The 16373-nt window shown below is 40.9% G+C and overlaps 1 protein-coding gene across 16 annotated transcripts in view; it reads left to right on the top strand.

Annotated features, from left to right (window-relative positions):
• CLASP2 (cytoplasmic linker associated protein 2) overlaps positions 1-16373 on the top strand; it is a 186655-nt gene that overhangs the window by 98702 nt on the left and 71580 nt on the right. For 10 of the 16 annotated variants that reach the window (XM_064277447.1, XM_064277437.1, XM_064277443.1 and 7 more), the window contains 3 exons: positions 860-1021; positions 12859-12960; positions 13111-13137. In XM_064277447.1, the coding sequence (XP_064133517.1) occupies positions 860-1021; positions 12859-12960; positions 13111-13137 (291 nt within the window). The remainder of the gene's footprint in view (positions 1-859; positions 1022-12858; positions 12961-13110; positions 13138-16373) is intronic. The other 6 variants (XM_064277442.1, XM_064277439.1, XM_064277441.1 and 3 more) reach the window with 1 other exon arrangement.

Genomic DNA, 16373 nt, shown 5'->3' with positions numbered 1-16373 from the left:
ACCAGGTCTCTCTGCAGGAGAAGGATGTGGCCGTCTGCTTCTGTAAAGACTATAGCCTTGAAAACCCTATGGGGCAGTTCTGTTCTATCCTAGAGGGTCGCTATGAGTCGGAATATATTCGGCAGCAGTGGGTGGTGGGCGAGGACTCACAGCTATGCTGTAAAATTCCTCACTTTTAAAACTGAAAAACTAACGACCAGCAACTTAATGACTTAGTACTGAAGAGTGTCAGAGCCTGCCTTGAATCTGAGTATCCCTGTTGCTGCTCCAGTTGTTGCATTTTCTGATAGTGAAAAATAAAACTACTGCCATCTGTTGATCAGGTACAGTGCTTTATTTTCATAAACCAGAAACGTCATCTCGTCATCACCAAAACTGTCCTGTGAATTTTGCAGTCAAAGTATGATCACTTTTCTCACTTTCTCCCACTGAGAAAATTGCCCTTAGAAGCTTTGGTTGTGCCAGGATTGAAACTGAGTGGCCCTGACTTTAAAGTACTTTGTAGTATTGTCCATCGTACACTGCTTTCTTGTTTGACCGTTCGTCATCATGGGTTACCTCATGTTGGTTTCACGTCTATGTTATTTTCATGTTGCTAGCAGCGATTTAAAGGAGTCTTGGGGGCGCAGTGGTTAAGCGCTTGGCTGCTAACTGAAAGGTCAGCAGTTAGAACCCCCCAGCCGCTCAGCAGGAGAAAGCTTCCGTAAAGATTACAGCCTCGGAAGCTGTATGGGGAAGTTCTGCTCTGTCCTGTAGGGTCGCTATGAGTTGAAATGGATTTGATGGCAGTGGATTCGTTTTTTTGGTTTTGGGGCAGTGATTTAAATAACACAGGTTGCCTTTGCTTTGTCTTCCCTAGTGTCGGCCAGCAGCAGCAAAGCCAGCTCCCTCCCAGGAAGCCTGCAGCGTTCGCGAAGTGACATTGATGTGAATGCCGCTGCTGGTGCCAAGGCACATCACGCTGCCGGGCAGTCAGTGCGGAGCGGGCGCTTAGGTGCACCAGGCTGCTATGCGTCTCTAGGTAAGTCGGCCATTGGGAAGTTGTACAGCGTTCTCACCCCAGTCTCAGTGAAGGCAGGATGATACCTCATGACCTCCCTTCCATTCCTGCTAGTTATGGGTGGTGACACATTTTAGTAAGGTTTCATAGTGGGGACACCATTCTGAGGTATCTAAGCTGCCTTGTTCGCACTTGTCCTCCTCCTCATCGTACTGATCAAAGAAACGATCCTCGATTCCATGATTTGCCTGTAGAGTTTTCACACAGCTCTGCAGTTGTGCTGCATCAGGCCACCGGTTACTAAGGGGCTTTGGGAAGGGCATGGGCCTTGTGTCTTGCTTCTCTGTTCTCTTTTCTTTCTCCCACTTTTATCACTGTGCCGAGGAGTGAAAGCCTTTCAGGGACCTGGGAGGACAGCAGAGCTTTTCTGTTTCTAATCACAGCTTTAACGTATATCCCAAAGGCTAGTCAGAGCCCGTTTTTGTATATTTTTATGTCCATCAACTTAAAAGCATGAGGTTAGTTTTCCATGTTGCCTGTCTCTGTGCTTGATTTTTCTTTCTCTTCAAACTCTTCATTTGACCATGTCACTAAATGCAGCGCAGACTTGAATAGTGTGTCCTAAAGGCATGGTAAATTATTGTGAACTTTTGGTGGTGTAAAATCCAGACGTGAATTTTAATTTGTCCATGTTAGATATGTTGTTGGGAAGGTTAGCACAATCATATATTATTCATGTGCATTTTCGCCTTGTGTTTTTAACTGAGTAAGCCTGTAGGTGTCAATATGGGATACTGTTAGGATTCGCTATATGAACAGAAAACAGATGGGGACACAGCCGCATCTTTCTATTTATTACTGTTTTTATTCTTAAAATTTTAACCTGCTGCCCTGATTTTCCTGTCTACAGCCTGGCTTCCATTCCTTCCTCTGATGCCTTTGAGGTTTTTATGAATTAGATGTGAAAATTTGAAGTGTGCTTTGTTTTGGCTCAGACAAGCAGGCAAGGAAGAGCACAGGCTAAAAAACTGTTTTGTATCAGAGTCTTTGTGTTTCTGAAGTCATGTGGGTGCACTTGGTAGAGCCACCCGCCTTTCCTATTGTGTGTTTGTTTCTGGGATTGCTGAGAGGTATGGGGACAAATCAGAGCACTTAAAAGGTCATCGGATTTGGATTATTCCAATAAAGCAATCCAGGGAACCACTTTGAACCGTCTGAACTGAGTGCTCTGGTTTGTGTTTCTGTCCCTCTGTAGCGTGAATAGCATTTCAGTAATAAACATCCTTGAAATAAGAAACATTCTTAACTTCGAGGATACCCAAAAGAAATTGAACTGCGTATGTGTTTAACCCTGAGATTTCAAAACCCAAAAGCACGTACAAAGAAAACCTGTCTCATTTATGAGTGTAGATGTCAACATCCTAAAGAAGAAAGTGATAGCAGATATAATTCAGTAATAGGTCAAAAATCAGAACATCCCGTAGCCAGCGTGGGGGCTTTACTATTGCAGTGCCGTCATTCCTGTCACGTGACTGGCGCACGCAGGAAGGAAATCGCAGGACAGTAAAGAAGGGACACGGTCATCTTACTAGACGCCCAAAACTGTTCGATTAAAAATTAACATCTGTTCCTGACACGGTGGCTTATACATATTCTCTGTCATGTTAAGGCATTTGCACACAGTCCTTACTTACTGACTGCCTCATTATCTGACGTTTCGCGTTTATGACAATAGTGAAAAAATCTACTGTCTGACTTTTTGTGCATTAACCAGGTGGGAGGCATAGTGGCAATGGCTGGGGAGCACCTCCTCCCTCTAGGAGAGTCTCCCCCCACCTGGAAGCCTGGCTGTGCTGCCCCACACCCTCCATTCCCTCCTGCCAGCGGGGCCACAGCGTCCAGCTGCCACACGCATGGGGCAGCCTCCTTCGTGGTCAGGGCCTCCAGGCAAGTGTGCAGACAGCACTGAGACTATGCGGCCTGTGGCCCTGCAGCTCACAATTGCTGTGGGATGGCAAGGGAGGAAAGAAAGAGGTGGCATTGGAGAGGGTGTTTGGAAGAAATGCATGTGACCTTAATGACTTCCCAAAGTGAGCCCCACTGGGCCTGACGCTTCCACCTTGGTGGGGCCGGGTGTGCGGCGAGGCCCCCAGTGCCCTCTCAGGAGGCCCAGCCTCGGTGACTCATCAGGCCCAAGAGCAGAGCAGACTTCAGATACTGAACATAGGGCTTGCAGGGGTGGAAGTGGAGCCCCAGAGGCGGCTCCGCGAGAAGGGGAAGTGGTCAAGCCGTGGGCCCTCCAGTCACATAACCCGGCTGCATGCAGATTTGTCTCCTCCAAGCCTCCTTCTCCACAGCGGAATGATCCGTAACTGGACAGTGATGAGCACATCAGTAAATCTTAGCAGTTATTATTTCTCTGATCATATTTTCTAAATAAAGGAAATTGAGTAAATGGATGGTCTGAAAACAAGAAAAAAATCCCCCATTTTTGCATGCCAATTTTCACGCAACAACCTGGTCTTTGGAACCTAACCATGTCGATAAGTGAGGAGTGGGTGTACTTCTGTTTTTTTTCCTTTACTTCCTCAGACAGCATCCTATACTTGTCAGCTGCAGTCCATCGGTATCAGGTTGCGCATAGTCACCACCGTGATTTTAGCGTTGTTCCCTAAGTCACTCTGATGAAATATGGCATAAAATGAAAATGAAATTAATAACTATTGGGAAGAAGGAGAAAGAAATTACCGTAATTTGCAGAGACGATGTTTTAGAAACCCCTGGAGAGTCAACTAGGAAATTATTAGGACTGAAAGATAAACACGTTGATTAGATATAAAATAATTATACAAGATAAGAATTACAAAGATATAGTAGCCTTCAGTTAAAATTATTCATATTAAGTTAGCAACGTAAATATTTAATAACATATTAACAATTTAAGGCAGTTGAAAGACTTAGAGAATGAAATCTGTAAAAATTTACTGTGGAGACTTGAACTGTTGGAGACATGGCCTGAAGGAAAGGCTCAATATTATAAAGATTTTATTCCAAAATCAATATGAAAGTGGAATTAAACTCATTAAAATTCCAGTTTTAAGAAATTTCAACTTTCATAATAATTTTCAAACTTACCTGGAAAAATTAAAGGATCAGAATACTTGAGAAAAATTTGAACCAAGAATAATAATGAAGGGAATACCTGTGAAGACTTGGAAGAGCTGCTCTCCCTGTTACTTATTGATGCTTGTTACAAAGCTGTAGCTGTTAGGACCTGGTGGAACTAGTGGAGCTAGGCCGGCATTGGAATGAACAGAAAGTGCAGAGACTTTAGGTGTGCACGTGGAATGTAATACGTTGGCATGGCTGCATTCAGAACCATGAGGCAAGGATGGGTTACTCACTAGTGGTGTTTAGACAGTCGATTTACTATTTAGTACAAAATTAAGTTAGAACAATGCTTCATGCCATATAAAAATACATTCCGAATGACTGAAAAGTTGAACAGAAACTTAAAAGCCACTAGGTAAAAACACCGTAGGTGAGTATTCTACTTTCACATTGGGGAAGGAATTTCTGAACGTAAACGCAAAGAAACCATGAAGGAAATATATCTCAGATTTAAAACTTAAGTGTGAAAATAGAAAATCAAGTGGCTGAAAACTAAAAGGAAACAGATACTTAACCACATGTTACAAAAAGAAGTTAATATATCAGAAAGTTTTTTAAGTCTGTGAGAAATGAATGAGTTTACTTTTATAGGAAAAAGTTTTAAGTGTATCAGTAAAAGCATATATTAGAATTGCTAGTAAACATCAGAATGAACGTTAAACCTCAGTGGTAATCAAATACAGCGAAACCCGTGAGAGCCAGAACTCTACAGGACGGCCTCGTTTTTTCCGGGACTCGCAAGTTGTCCACCTTTGACAGGGTGCGGTCTTACCACTTTCCTAGTGCTCGTTTTAGTGCAAAATATCTGGGTTTTCCTTCTCTGACAGGTTCTGCCTTACACAGGCTCCGGCTTTCTCAGATTTTACTGTAAATGCAAATCGAAAGAACCATAAATGTAACAAGAAAGGTAAAGTTAGTGCCTACTGTTGACAAGAATATAGTGAGAAAGGCTGTTTCATGCAGTGCTGATGTGAATTGGTGATGGAGCAATTTTTCTGAAGCTTTTAAAAGTTCAGAATTCTGGGCCCAGTAATTCAATGTCTAGATAATTATGTTGAGCAATAAAAAAGAATATTCATTGTATTTTTAATAATAGATGTTTTTAGAGTTTAATAGGTAACAAGAGGACTGATTACGTTATATCCTTATATGTATTCTACAGCCATCAGCGAGTCATATTTTTCAAAGAAAATCCAGTGATATGGACTACCAAACAATGTGTTAATGGTTTCATCATTTTGTCTAAAATTATAGATAGATGCAAGACTGGAGGGGTATATACAAAGTTAAAACTCTTACAATTAAATTTTTAAAAAGACAACCTGATTTTAAAATATATAAAGGATTTAAATAGACATTTTTCCAAAGAAGATGTAGAAGTGATCAGTAAGCCCATGAGAAGATGGTCAGCATCACGAGTCGTTAGGGAAATACAGAACCGTAATGAGATACCACTCCACACCCACTAGGGTGGCCAGACGCAAAAAAGATGAGCAGTAACCAGTGCGGGCAAAGACTGTTGGAACTGGAATCGCCGTACATTGCTGGTGGGACCGTGAAATGGGGCAGCCACACTGGAAAACAGCAAGTCCTCAGAAAGCTAAATATAGGACTTACTGTGTGACTCAGCAAGTTCCACTCATAGCTGTAGACCCAAGCGATATGAAAACATATCCTCACAAAAAACGTGTATGTGGACATCCACAGCAGCATTATTCATGTTAGCAAAAAAGGGAAGCAACCTGTATGCCCATCACCTGACGAATGGATAAACAAAATGTGGTCTAACCATTCAATACAGCATTAGTGGGCAACAAAAGGAAGACAGTGCTAGTGTGAGCTACAGAATGGATGACCCTCGAAAACGTGCTGAGTGAAGAAGCCAGACCGAGAAGACCGCATTTTGTGTGATTCTATTTACTTGAAATGTCCAGCATAGGCAGATCCACAAAAACAAAACAGCTAGTGGCTGCCAGGGGCTGGGAGTTAGGGAAATGTGGAGTGGCTGCTGACGGCCACAGGGTTTCTTTTTGGGGTGATGAATATGTCCTGGGATTACATAGTGGTGAGGGTTGCACAACCATATGAATGTGCTCAAAATCACTGGACTTGTGGACTATAAAAGGGAGAAGTTTTGGGTTATGAATTATTTCTCCAAAAGGAAAAAAAAAAAAAAGACCATTCTCACTCAGAAAAATTACATTGAATATCTATTTATTACCATTAAAAAAAAAAACCACATATTTTAAGTGTTTTATTGTGAACTGGAAAGTTAATTTGCAACAGTATCTTTTCATAAGAAAGCCTCTAATACTGCTATGAGATTGATTTAATTTGGTTCCTTTGGTTCCGTAAAGTTTGAATTTTATGTTTGCTTAATTATAGAAGGGGAAGATTCCCACTTTTCTCTTTTCTTCAGCTGTCCCACATTCACACCCAAGGTTATCATGGCTGAGCATTTTTGCATCCGAGAGAGTGTCCCAGTTTGTTTTAGAAAGCCCTTATTGGGCGCTTAGCTTTTGCCAGGCACCTGCTAGGGGGTCCAGTGGCATATGCTTCCATACTCAAAGGGCCTCTCAATCTGTCGGTAGTTTGCTGGGAAGAGATGAGCACCTAAAAGTGGGGTGAGTTTTAAGTGTTTTAAGTTTGCTGTCCCTGTGAGACATAAACTGGATGTGCTCAGGAGGCAGTTGGGATATGGCGTAAATAGAGCTTTGGAGAGAGATTTATGCTAGACATTAGATTGGGAATTCTTTAGAGAGTTGTTCTGACTGTAATCTCCCCTTTAGTATTAAACTCAGCACTTGCCTTAAAGCATTTGCACCTTGTATTTTTTTCCTAAAGTGCTGCGTCTTTTGGCAGTAAGGGTATCATAAGTGTTTTGAGTTTACCCTTTATCTTTAGCCTAAAAAGAAAGCTTGATGTGATTGGAGACAGTCACAAAAAATTTGCATTAAAGAAACTTTAATATAAAAAAATATATATGTATATGTATTTAGGAATGTTTGCAACAACTGGATTTATAAAGCTGTGGATCCACTGACTGTACTTGTTTGGAATTGCTCTGGGAAAACCAAAGTTAGCTGTAGGTGTGGAAGGCGGGAGGACTGGGACCTGTAGATTTTAGCTGAGGAGTTAGCTGTAGGTGTGGAAGGCGGGAGGACTGGGACCTGTAGATTTTAGCTGAGGAGTTAGCTGTAGGTGTGGAAGGCAGGAGGACTGGGACCTGTAGATTTTAGCTGAGGAGTTAGCTGTAGGTGTGGAAGGGGCACCAGTTTCCCTGAGGCACCAGGGAAGGAAAGAGGTAGATTCAGGTATACTTTATTTTTATTTTTAAGCAGGCCAGGAGCAGGAAGAAGAGTACAGTCAGGAAGTTGTTGATAATTCTACTCAAGAAGTCCGGGTCACTCGCTAAGGGTAAACAGGGTGCCTGTGAGAGGTGCCTTGAGGTGTAGAGTCACCAGTGAAGGTCCCAAGAGATTCAGAACTGTTGCAGGCACCCACAACTACCCCTGCCTTTGGTGACTTCGTAGAAGGTCTCACAGAGCTCTGAGTCTTGTTTCATGGCTGAACTTTCTTACAGCAGAAAGGGTTCACAGCAGGATCAGCAAGGGCCAAAGGCTGGTCAGGTGGAGCCTAAAGGAGTCTGGGCTCAGGTTTCCAGAAGTTCTCCTCTCAGAGGCGGGGGGAGGGGCTGCACAGACCGTGATCCTTCAACATGAAATGCACCAACGTCTGCAGAGTTTCTGTCCAGGGAAGCCTGCTCGAGGCTGTGGTGCACCGCACCTAGGGGAGCAGAGAAAGTGACTTGTTAGATTTGTCCAGATTTGGGCCTGGGCATGGGCTTCACTAACTTTTCTTTCAGACTTAGTGTCAATTTTTTTTTTTTAGTGCCCTTTTTTAGGATGTTAGATGTAGTCTTTATCTCACATAGGAACCTCATTTAGTTTAAACTTGTAGTATGATCTAGTTGGAAACAAGCTTGATATGTATGTCTGTGCTATGAATTCTATCTTAAAAATTTTTCTAGGTATTATAAAACCATTTGTTCTAATATACTAAGTTTTCCTCTGTTCTTTGCTTGCTCTTTCATCAAAGAGGATACTTCTGACAAGATGGATGGTAAGAACTTCCTTTTCTAATTCTATTATTAGAGATTTTTATGACCCTGGATTTGATATGATATCTTTGTTCGTTCTTAATTTCTGGGAATATGCTGCTTATTCCTCAACAGTCTTAATGTGAAAATGGCAGCATAGTTCTATGATTGAGTTTTGGGTTAAGCATATCCATCCTAGTCCACTCAAACGCTAGGTTACTGTTTGTTGTAAGTTAAATATCTTAAATGTTTTTACCCGAGCTGTTAGAAATATTCTTCTGAAAATTCTGTTTAAGTCTTTCTCTAAGATACTAGACTCAGAAGAATGGAGAGGACTCTCCTAAGTCATTTGTTTCAGCTTTTCAGTTTATTAACTCTGATGCAGAGAGAGACAAAATGACATATTTTACAAGTTCATATGGTTATTTACGAAAATGAAACGCAAGTTGCAGATGCTGTCTTTTTAAGAGTGACTTTCAAACTAACATTGAATCAAAACTGAATTTACTTTAAGCTTTGCCTTTTACATCCCAGCATTCAAATGATTAGTTTATCTGTATTTGTTTGATTCAATAACAACCCTGTGTGGCGTTTCTGTCTGATACTAGACAGCCTGTGGTCTGCACTTTCCCCTCACTTCATCTGATACCATCATGCTCTCTGGGAACTTGTACATTCTTTAAGAACTTACAATAAGGTGCTGAATCTGGAAGTCATGGTGTGAGAATAAACCCGTTGCCACAGAGTCGATTCCAACTCATAGCGACCCTATAGGACCGAGTAGAACTGCACCATTGGGTTTCCAAGAAGCACCTGGTGGATTTGAACTGGTTAGCAGCCGAGTTCTTAACCACTGCACCACCAGATGTGAGAGTAGCATCTCTCTAAATAGAGAATGATTTTTCCCTGTCAATAATTATGTATACTCTGAAAATTGACTTAATATACCTTCCACTTTAATAAAATGGAATATTTAGGTAATCTTGGGTTAGGTTTATGAGTGCTAGTTATATATGGTAGTCTCTGTGCTTTTCTGTATGTTTATAGTATTTGATGAATTTTTAAAAATTGTTGAATGAAATGAAGACCCATCAAGAGATGATTTCTGTGTGTCAGACCCTTAGATTCTGATAGTAATATCCTGAATCCTTTAAGAACAAATTATTCTCATTTTCCAGATCAACGTAGTTGAGGGTCACCTGTTATGTAGTGTCTTACCCTCACTTGTGTGCAAATCCTGTGTTTATATAGATATTCTCACACCATCACTTGCGTACATACATATACATAGGTACCTACACACACACACAAAACCCAAACCCCTTGCCATCAAGTTGATGACTCATAGCCACCCTATAGGACGGAATAGAACTGCCCCATAGAGCTTCCAAGGGGGAGCTGGTGATTCAAGCTGCCGACCTTTTGTTTAGCAGCCGAGCTCTTAACCACTGTGCTACCAGGGCTACATACGTGTGTGTGTGTATGTGTACATGTATATACACACATGTATATATTTGCTCTTTAGTAATAGTAATATTCATATTTGATCTTTTTTTCATACTAGTTTTCATCGATAACGTGTTGAGTAAATAACTGATGAATTGGTAGCTCTTTGGCTCTGTAGATGCTTTGATGAAAATACCGGGCTAATGAGGCCTAGGTTGTGGATTTTTTTCCCATGCTTGTCAGTTAGCTTCTCTAGTTCCTCTAGGGATGACCTTTTGAAAATGCAGGGAATATATTTCTGCTCTTCTTTGCAAAGAAGAGTAGTGATAGAGTTGCTTCTTCCTCGAGTGACTAATTTCTCTAATTTTCTTCACCGTTTCAAATTTTAAGAATGGAATATAGCAGATAAAAGTGTTTACTATGAAATTTTACCATTTTCAGTTGTCTTGTGTTAACTTGTGTGTGTGCCCGCGTGGGCTCTGTGTGTCATTAAGTTACTTGAAATTTCTTTTTGTCAAAATGAACCTTTTTGAAGTTAAATTGAGGCTATCAAACTAAAGATATTTTTTGTTTTTATCCTTTCATTTTAGTCTTGGGTGGGGTCTCGAGGTAGGTCTTAACATCAACATTGGCAGAGTTTGTTGAAATGTTATTGTTTTATTTCTCTTATTTAGGAACAGCATCTGAAGATGGTAAGAGTTATACATTTTGCTAGTAACACGGATATCTCTACATTAATTTTTTCATTAGTAGGAATTAAATGTTGAAACTAAAGTAGTCTAATTTCTTTGCAAATCTATATAATTTGCAAGCTGTGGCGGCTTCTACATTTTTTGTTTGGTTGTGTTGTATGTCTGGATTTTTTTTTTTTTTTTTCCCACCCTCTGATTTTGCTTTCTATATCATGGATCATCACATGCTTAAAAAACATAATTGCTTAACATGTTTAATAATATCTACTATAAAATTAGTACATAATTTCATTTTTTTCTGTAGTGACATCAATGCTTTTCATTTTGTTTTTGTGGCTCTATTTTTTAATTTACGCCAATTCATTTATACTTCGGGGAAGCATGCACCATGGTTTTTATAATCATCTCATTAGAGTTTAAAAGCATTTATTTAGTCGGCTTTTAAATGAGTCTTATTTTTGAATCAGTGACTGTGGAATGAGACATTTTATTTGAATTTGGTGTTACGAAAAAATGACTGTGGCACGAGACCTTCTTTTATTGATTCAGTGTGCTCTTCAAAATAATTATTTATTGCATTTGAATTTGTAGAAAAATTCAATCCTTATAGTTATCCTGCCTGAAGCTGTCTTACAAAAGCCTCTGATTTGAATCACATTTTTTTTCCCTCCAAATTTTACATGGATAACATTTTCTTCTGCTATAAAACCAAGTAGATTACCTTTTTTTTAGGTCTAATTTTTACTCTGATACATGTGGAATGTTGTCATATTTCAAGTTTTGCACTGAAATACGTGATTTGTGACACTGGCATTGTGACTTAGGAATTTTAATATTGAAATGCTTATCATATCCAAATTTCTTTGTTATATAGAATGTGGGTAGATTCTCTATTTCAAAAATAACAGCTTGGTCTTTCTGTTTTCCCTGGGAGTCAGGAGAACATTGTGCCTTACTATAAATAGACTCTGTGAAAGGGCAGGAGGCCTGAACTGTGGGCTCCTTAGGAGACTTGAGGAAGTTGGTGGAATGCAAGGACTCTACCAGCTGCCCTTCTGGGTTTGCATCTGTTTTGTTCCTCGTCCTTGTTATTCTCTTCTCTTCCATCACACATTTCTTAATTTTGAGATTTCTACTTACTCTTCCAGTATGTTTTTTCCTAATTAATGTAGCTATATCAGGCGATATTGTTTATGTGCTATAAATTATGCCTTTTAACTGAAACGGCCCAAGCCCTGTTCTGTGATCATGCTTGGTACTGGTCCTCATTTGATAGTGGTTGAGACTGTTGCTTTAGAATGCCATACAACCTGATCCCATCAAGTCGATTCCAACTCATAGCGACCCTAAAGGACAGAGTAGCACTGCCCCATAGGATTTCCAAGGAGTGGCTGCTGGATTCAAACTGATGACCTTTTGGTTAGCGCCTGAGTTCTTAACCACTGTGTCACCAGGGCTCCTAGAATACCATTGTACCTGCTAAACCTGTGGCCATCAAGTCGATTGTGACTCATAGCAACTCTATAGAACAGAGTAGAACTGCCCCATAGGGTTTCCAGGGAGCACCTGGTGGATTCGAATTGCCGACCTTTTGGTTAGCAGCTGTAGCTCACTGTCGCTCTTAACCACTGCACCATCAGGGCTTCTTTATAGACCTGCTAGCGATACTATATTCTTACTTGTTTCTTTTTTTAAAATTTGTTTTGTTTTGTTTTTTTAATGACAGATTACTTAAGAGCTCTGATAAGCATTATCTCCTTTGCTTCAAGAGCTCTAGAAATAGGATGAGAATTTTGTGGCCTGGTTTTGTGGAGGAAGGTGGAACAGTGGTAGAGGAGAGAGGGGTAGGACGGGGAGGTAGAGAAAGAAATTGAGAAAAGAGCCAACTCTCACGTGATACATGTTTCCTCAAATTATTTTCTAAATGAAATTGGTTGCTTGGGGGAAGAGAGCAGTAGACATGTCCATATACATCTGTTGTAATCTCCTGTTTGATACGGGATCGAAAGATGAACTGTCTTATCTGGTAGTATCTCTTCCTGCAGCCCCTTTAGAAGTACATTTTTGGTCAAAACGGTTGTTTAGGTTTTTGCTTCTAAGAATAGGCTTATATTTAAAACCGTAGGCCAGATTTGAGAATAAGCTAAATGTTTTGGAAAATAAAATTTTAGAATTGGAACTACCAATTAAGTAGCAAGTGACATGTCTGTGGTAATTACCTTAATTACAGCCCCACTTTACTGGACTAGTAAGGTCAAAGTAAGAATGGAAATCTTTTAGTTAGACAATATTCCGACCCTTTAAGGAAGTAAGCTTTTATGGTACAGCAGGTAAAAATAGTATGGTTTTAAAGCACACCCAATTAGAAAATATGGTGAATTTTTTTTCCCTCATTCCTAAATATTATTAGAGAAAAATGTCTTTAGTGATGGAAATATTTTATTCCTCAGGCCGGGTGAGAGCCAAGCTTTCAGCACCACTGGCAGGCACGGGAAGTGCCAAGACAGACTCCAGAGGAAGAAGTCGAACGAAGATGGTGTCCCAGTCACAGCGTAGGTACCGTTTATCAGTCCTCCGCGTTCGTCCGTGCGGTAGGATGTGCGTGCTGCTTGTCAATTTCTGTATTGGGCGATTGACCGTTGGATAAAGAGCTGACTTCACCAGAGACGAGCCCCATACTGAGTTCTTGTTCTGTGCTTTAGGTTCGTCATCACCTGACAGAAACGAAGGTATTTTTTTCAATGTTTTGGGTCAGTCGTTGTGCATGTCTTGGAATTTTTTTGAGTGGGTGTTGTCTTGTCTTGGATGTGTTATTAGGGCTGCATCTTTGATGTCTGCCACCTAGAAAGAAAAACTTCATCTTCCGTAGCAACTTCTGCATGGAGATATTTTAAACAGCACATATCCGCAGCATTAAGGTTTCCACAGTCTACTCAGAAATTGGCAAATGTAAAAGATTGTGCTTTTTAGAGGCAAAATAGTAGCCGTATATTAGCACCAGAATCTGGCTGCATCTGATTAATGCTGTCCAAGGATAGATCTTTGGTACAGCTTCTTACTCACCCCAGAGCGTATTAAAACTCCTTATTTTTGGTCAGCATTTTCAGCAGATATATAGCAATTCAGAGTGAGGAAACATATATTGAAATGACCAATTCAGTTGTAACCCTGTTAAATTTAAGATTTCTGTTTTTGCTGTTTCGCTGGAAGCTGACTTCCTGATGAGCACAATTACTAAAAAGCACAATTTTGAGGTCTAGGTAAAACGAATGATCCATCTCTACGTGTCCCAGAATAGTAACATCTATTTATTATTAATTTAAAAGCGTTCTTTCCCATCCCTCCTTTACCAAGAGATTTTCGTGAGCACTTACCTCTGAAAGCAGGAAACTTTTCTGGGGAGGTGATTATGAAGGGTGGTTCTGCATACTTGGCTCTTTGGGAAAGAAGCGGACTTAAGGCCTTCAGCTGTTGAGGTGACCTACCAGACTGTGGGTGCCCTGTTTGTTTGCCCCTGATCCTGATGCCTGAGTCTTTGATCCTCTGACCTGTGATAGGTGAAAAGAGCTGGGGCTTGGCGGGCAGGGTGCTGGTTGTACAAATCCATGGCCAGCGTAGCCTCGGGAGCAGGCGACGGGCCCTGTACCAGCAGCAGAAATACTCAGTAAACTTGCTTTGCAAATTAAGGATTTATTTGCAAATAGGAAAAATGGCAAATGTACTCTAGCCAAGGGCATTTCTCCTACCCACATGAGGAGTAGATCTTACCACATTCTGCCCTGAACTTGTGTGTTTTTCCAGTAATTTTCAGAGTAGCTTCATCTTTAGCAGCATAGAGTAGTCACTGGGAGCCTTGCTGTCACGGCTCCACATGTGGTCCACAGTCAGCAATGTCAGCGTCACCTGGGAACTTGTCAGAAATGCAGAGTCCCATGTCCCACCCCAGGTCTGCCGAATCACGCTCTGCATTTTAACAAGACCACTGGGTGATCTGTATCTCGGTAAAGGTCAAGGAGTACCGATTCAGGTCATGGGCTCTGGGGCCACACTGTGAGGTCTGAACCTCGGCCTCTCCAGGCTGTTTAAGCTCTCTGTGTGTCTGTATGCTCATCTATAAGATGAATTTTACCCCTGAGAGGGTTGTTGTGAGGGTTAAATGATGTAGTGTATGTGATAAACTGGCAGCCGTGCCCGGCCTAGGATAAGCACCACATGTGGTAGCTGATAACATCTCCTCATTAATCTTAGGTGAATTGAATTTGATGTTCCTGGTGTGTACTTCTCCACCTAGTTATCCTTATGGCATCCAGGAAACAGACATGAATAATGGTGGAGTTAGGAAACTTAAAACGTAAAGAAAAATAAAAGTAGCAGTCACAAAACCGTCCATGTTCAGTGTCTTAAGGATAAAAGTAAATTGTATGTGAGATGTTTTACTTTATTCTCTTCTAAAATAATAGTCAGGTCGAACTTAGGGCAAACTATTCAGAGTGCTTTTTATATGGTTCTTTAGTACATTACATGGAGAAGCTCTGGTGGTGCAGTGGTTAAAGCACTCAGCTGCCAGCCAAAATATTGGTGGTTCAGACCTGCCAGCCGCGCCCCGGAGAAAGATGGGGCAGTTCGCTTCCATCGGGGTTTACAGCTTCGGAAACGCTCTGGGACAGCCCTGCTCTGTCCTTACAGGGTCGCTGCAAGTCAGAATCGACTCAGTGGCAGTGGGTTTAGCATATTACTTAAGAACCTTCCTTTTAGGTACATTGTAAGTACAGATCAATCCAGTGAGACGTTATTCTATGGTAATAGAGTGAACCGTGCACTCACATGGTTTGTAATGACCACACGTGTATGGTTTTCACTTTGAAACCCGATGCAGGAGACTTCACGTCCTCTACTGAGGTGCGTGAACACAGTGACTGTGCTTTCAGACCTTGTAGGCCTTTCAGATGAAAGACTTTCTCGCTGTGACATCACTTAGGTGTTACGTCCTAGTACAGGGGTTTTATTTGTAAGTTTGCTCACTTGTTTATTTGAACGACTGTGTGTTCCCTCCTAAATTCTTTTTAAGAAAGATATGGTGGCCTTATGTAACTTGATGCAGGTTTCTTTACAACATATTGCACAGAAATACTACTGGGATTTCCATCTTCACCTTGTTATAAAGTAATTCATTGGGGTTTGCATAGTCTTTCCCAATTTTTATATTACCACTTAGGGAAAAAAATCTCTTGGATCAAAGCAGGTATGTTCTGATGGCTAACCAAAGTAAATAAGAGCAGACCCAGGAGAGACTTTGAGATTTGCATTTATGCGAGGAGAGTGTCTTTTCTGTTAATAGTGACTAGTTGTGTGCAGATGATTACACAGCTTGTCATGAACTTTGTCTCCCCAACCCTGTTTTTTTTTTTTTCTGTCTTTGCCTTGAGAAAGATAAAATTTGTAGCTTTTTAATGTAATTTTTCTTCAGCTGTCAGATGCTACAGTTCTTCCTGGCCTATAGCTTTAAATTAAAGGTTTGAGTAACGAAAGCTTGAACACTTGACTGTCTGGAGTTTGGATGATCAGTAGCGGAAGAGCTGAAGAATTTACATCTACGTTTGCAGCTTCGTTCCGTCTGCTTCGTGCGGGAATGTCTGATTTCAATTTATCAGCCACAGAAACCACCGAATGTGCCGCTTTTACCACGGACTTCTGTGGCTCTGGGTTTTTCTAAATTTGCTTTTCTGCTCTAGGGCTTTTTGTTTCTGAGAACTGACTAAAGCTTTCTTATTTCCATCTGCCATCCGTTTTAATCTGCTCCTTCCCTCACGGATTTTAACCCTTACCCTAATTCTGCCTTTGCGCTTGTTCAGGATCCCAATCTGCTAATACCATTGGTGGTAAGAATCTTCAGACCTACGAGTGTGCATCTGTCGTTCGATCACCTACGTTCATTATTAAGAAGAGGTTCTATTCAGCAGAAATT

The sequence above is a fragment of the Loxodonta africana genome, chromosome 27, assembly GCF_030014295.1.
Source record: "Loxodonta africana isolate mLoxAfr1 chromosome 27, mLoxAfr1.hap2, whole genome shotgun sequence".
NCBI lineage: Eukaryota > Metazoa > Chordata > Mammalia > Proboscidea > Elephantidae > Loxodonta > Loxodonta africana.
Note: the sequence above shows the minus strand (reverse complement) of the source record. Positions and strands in the feature narration are given on the sequence as shown.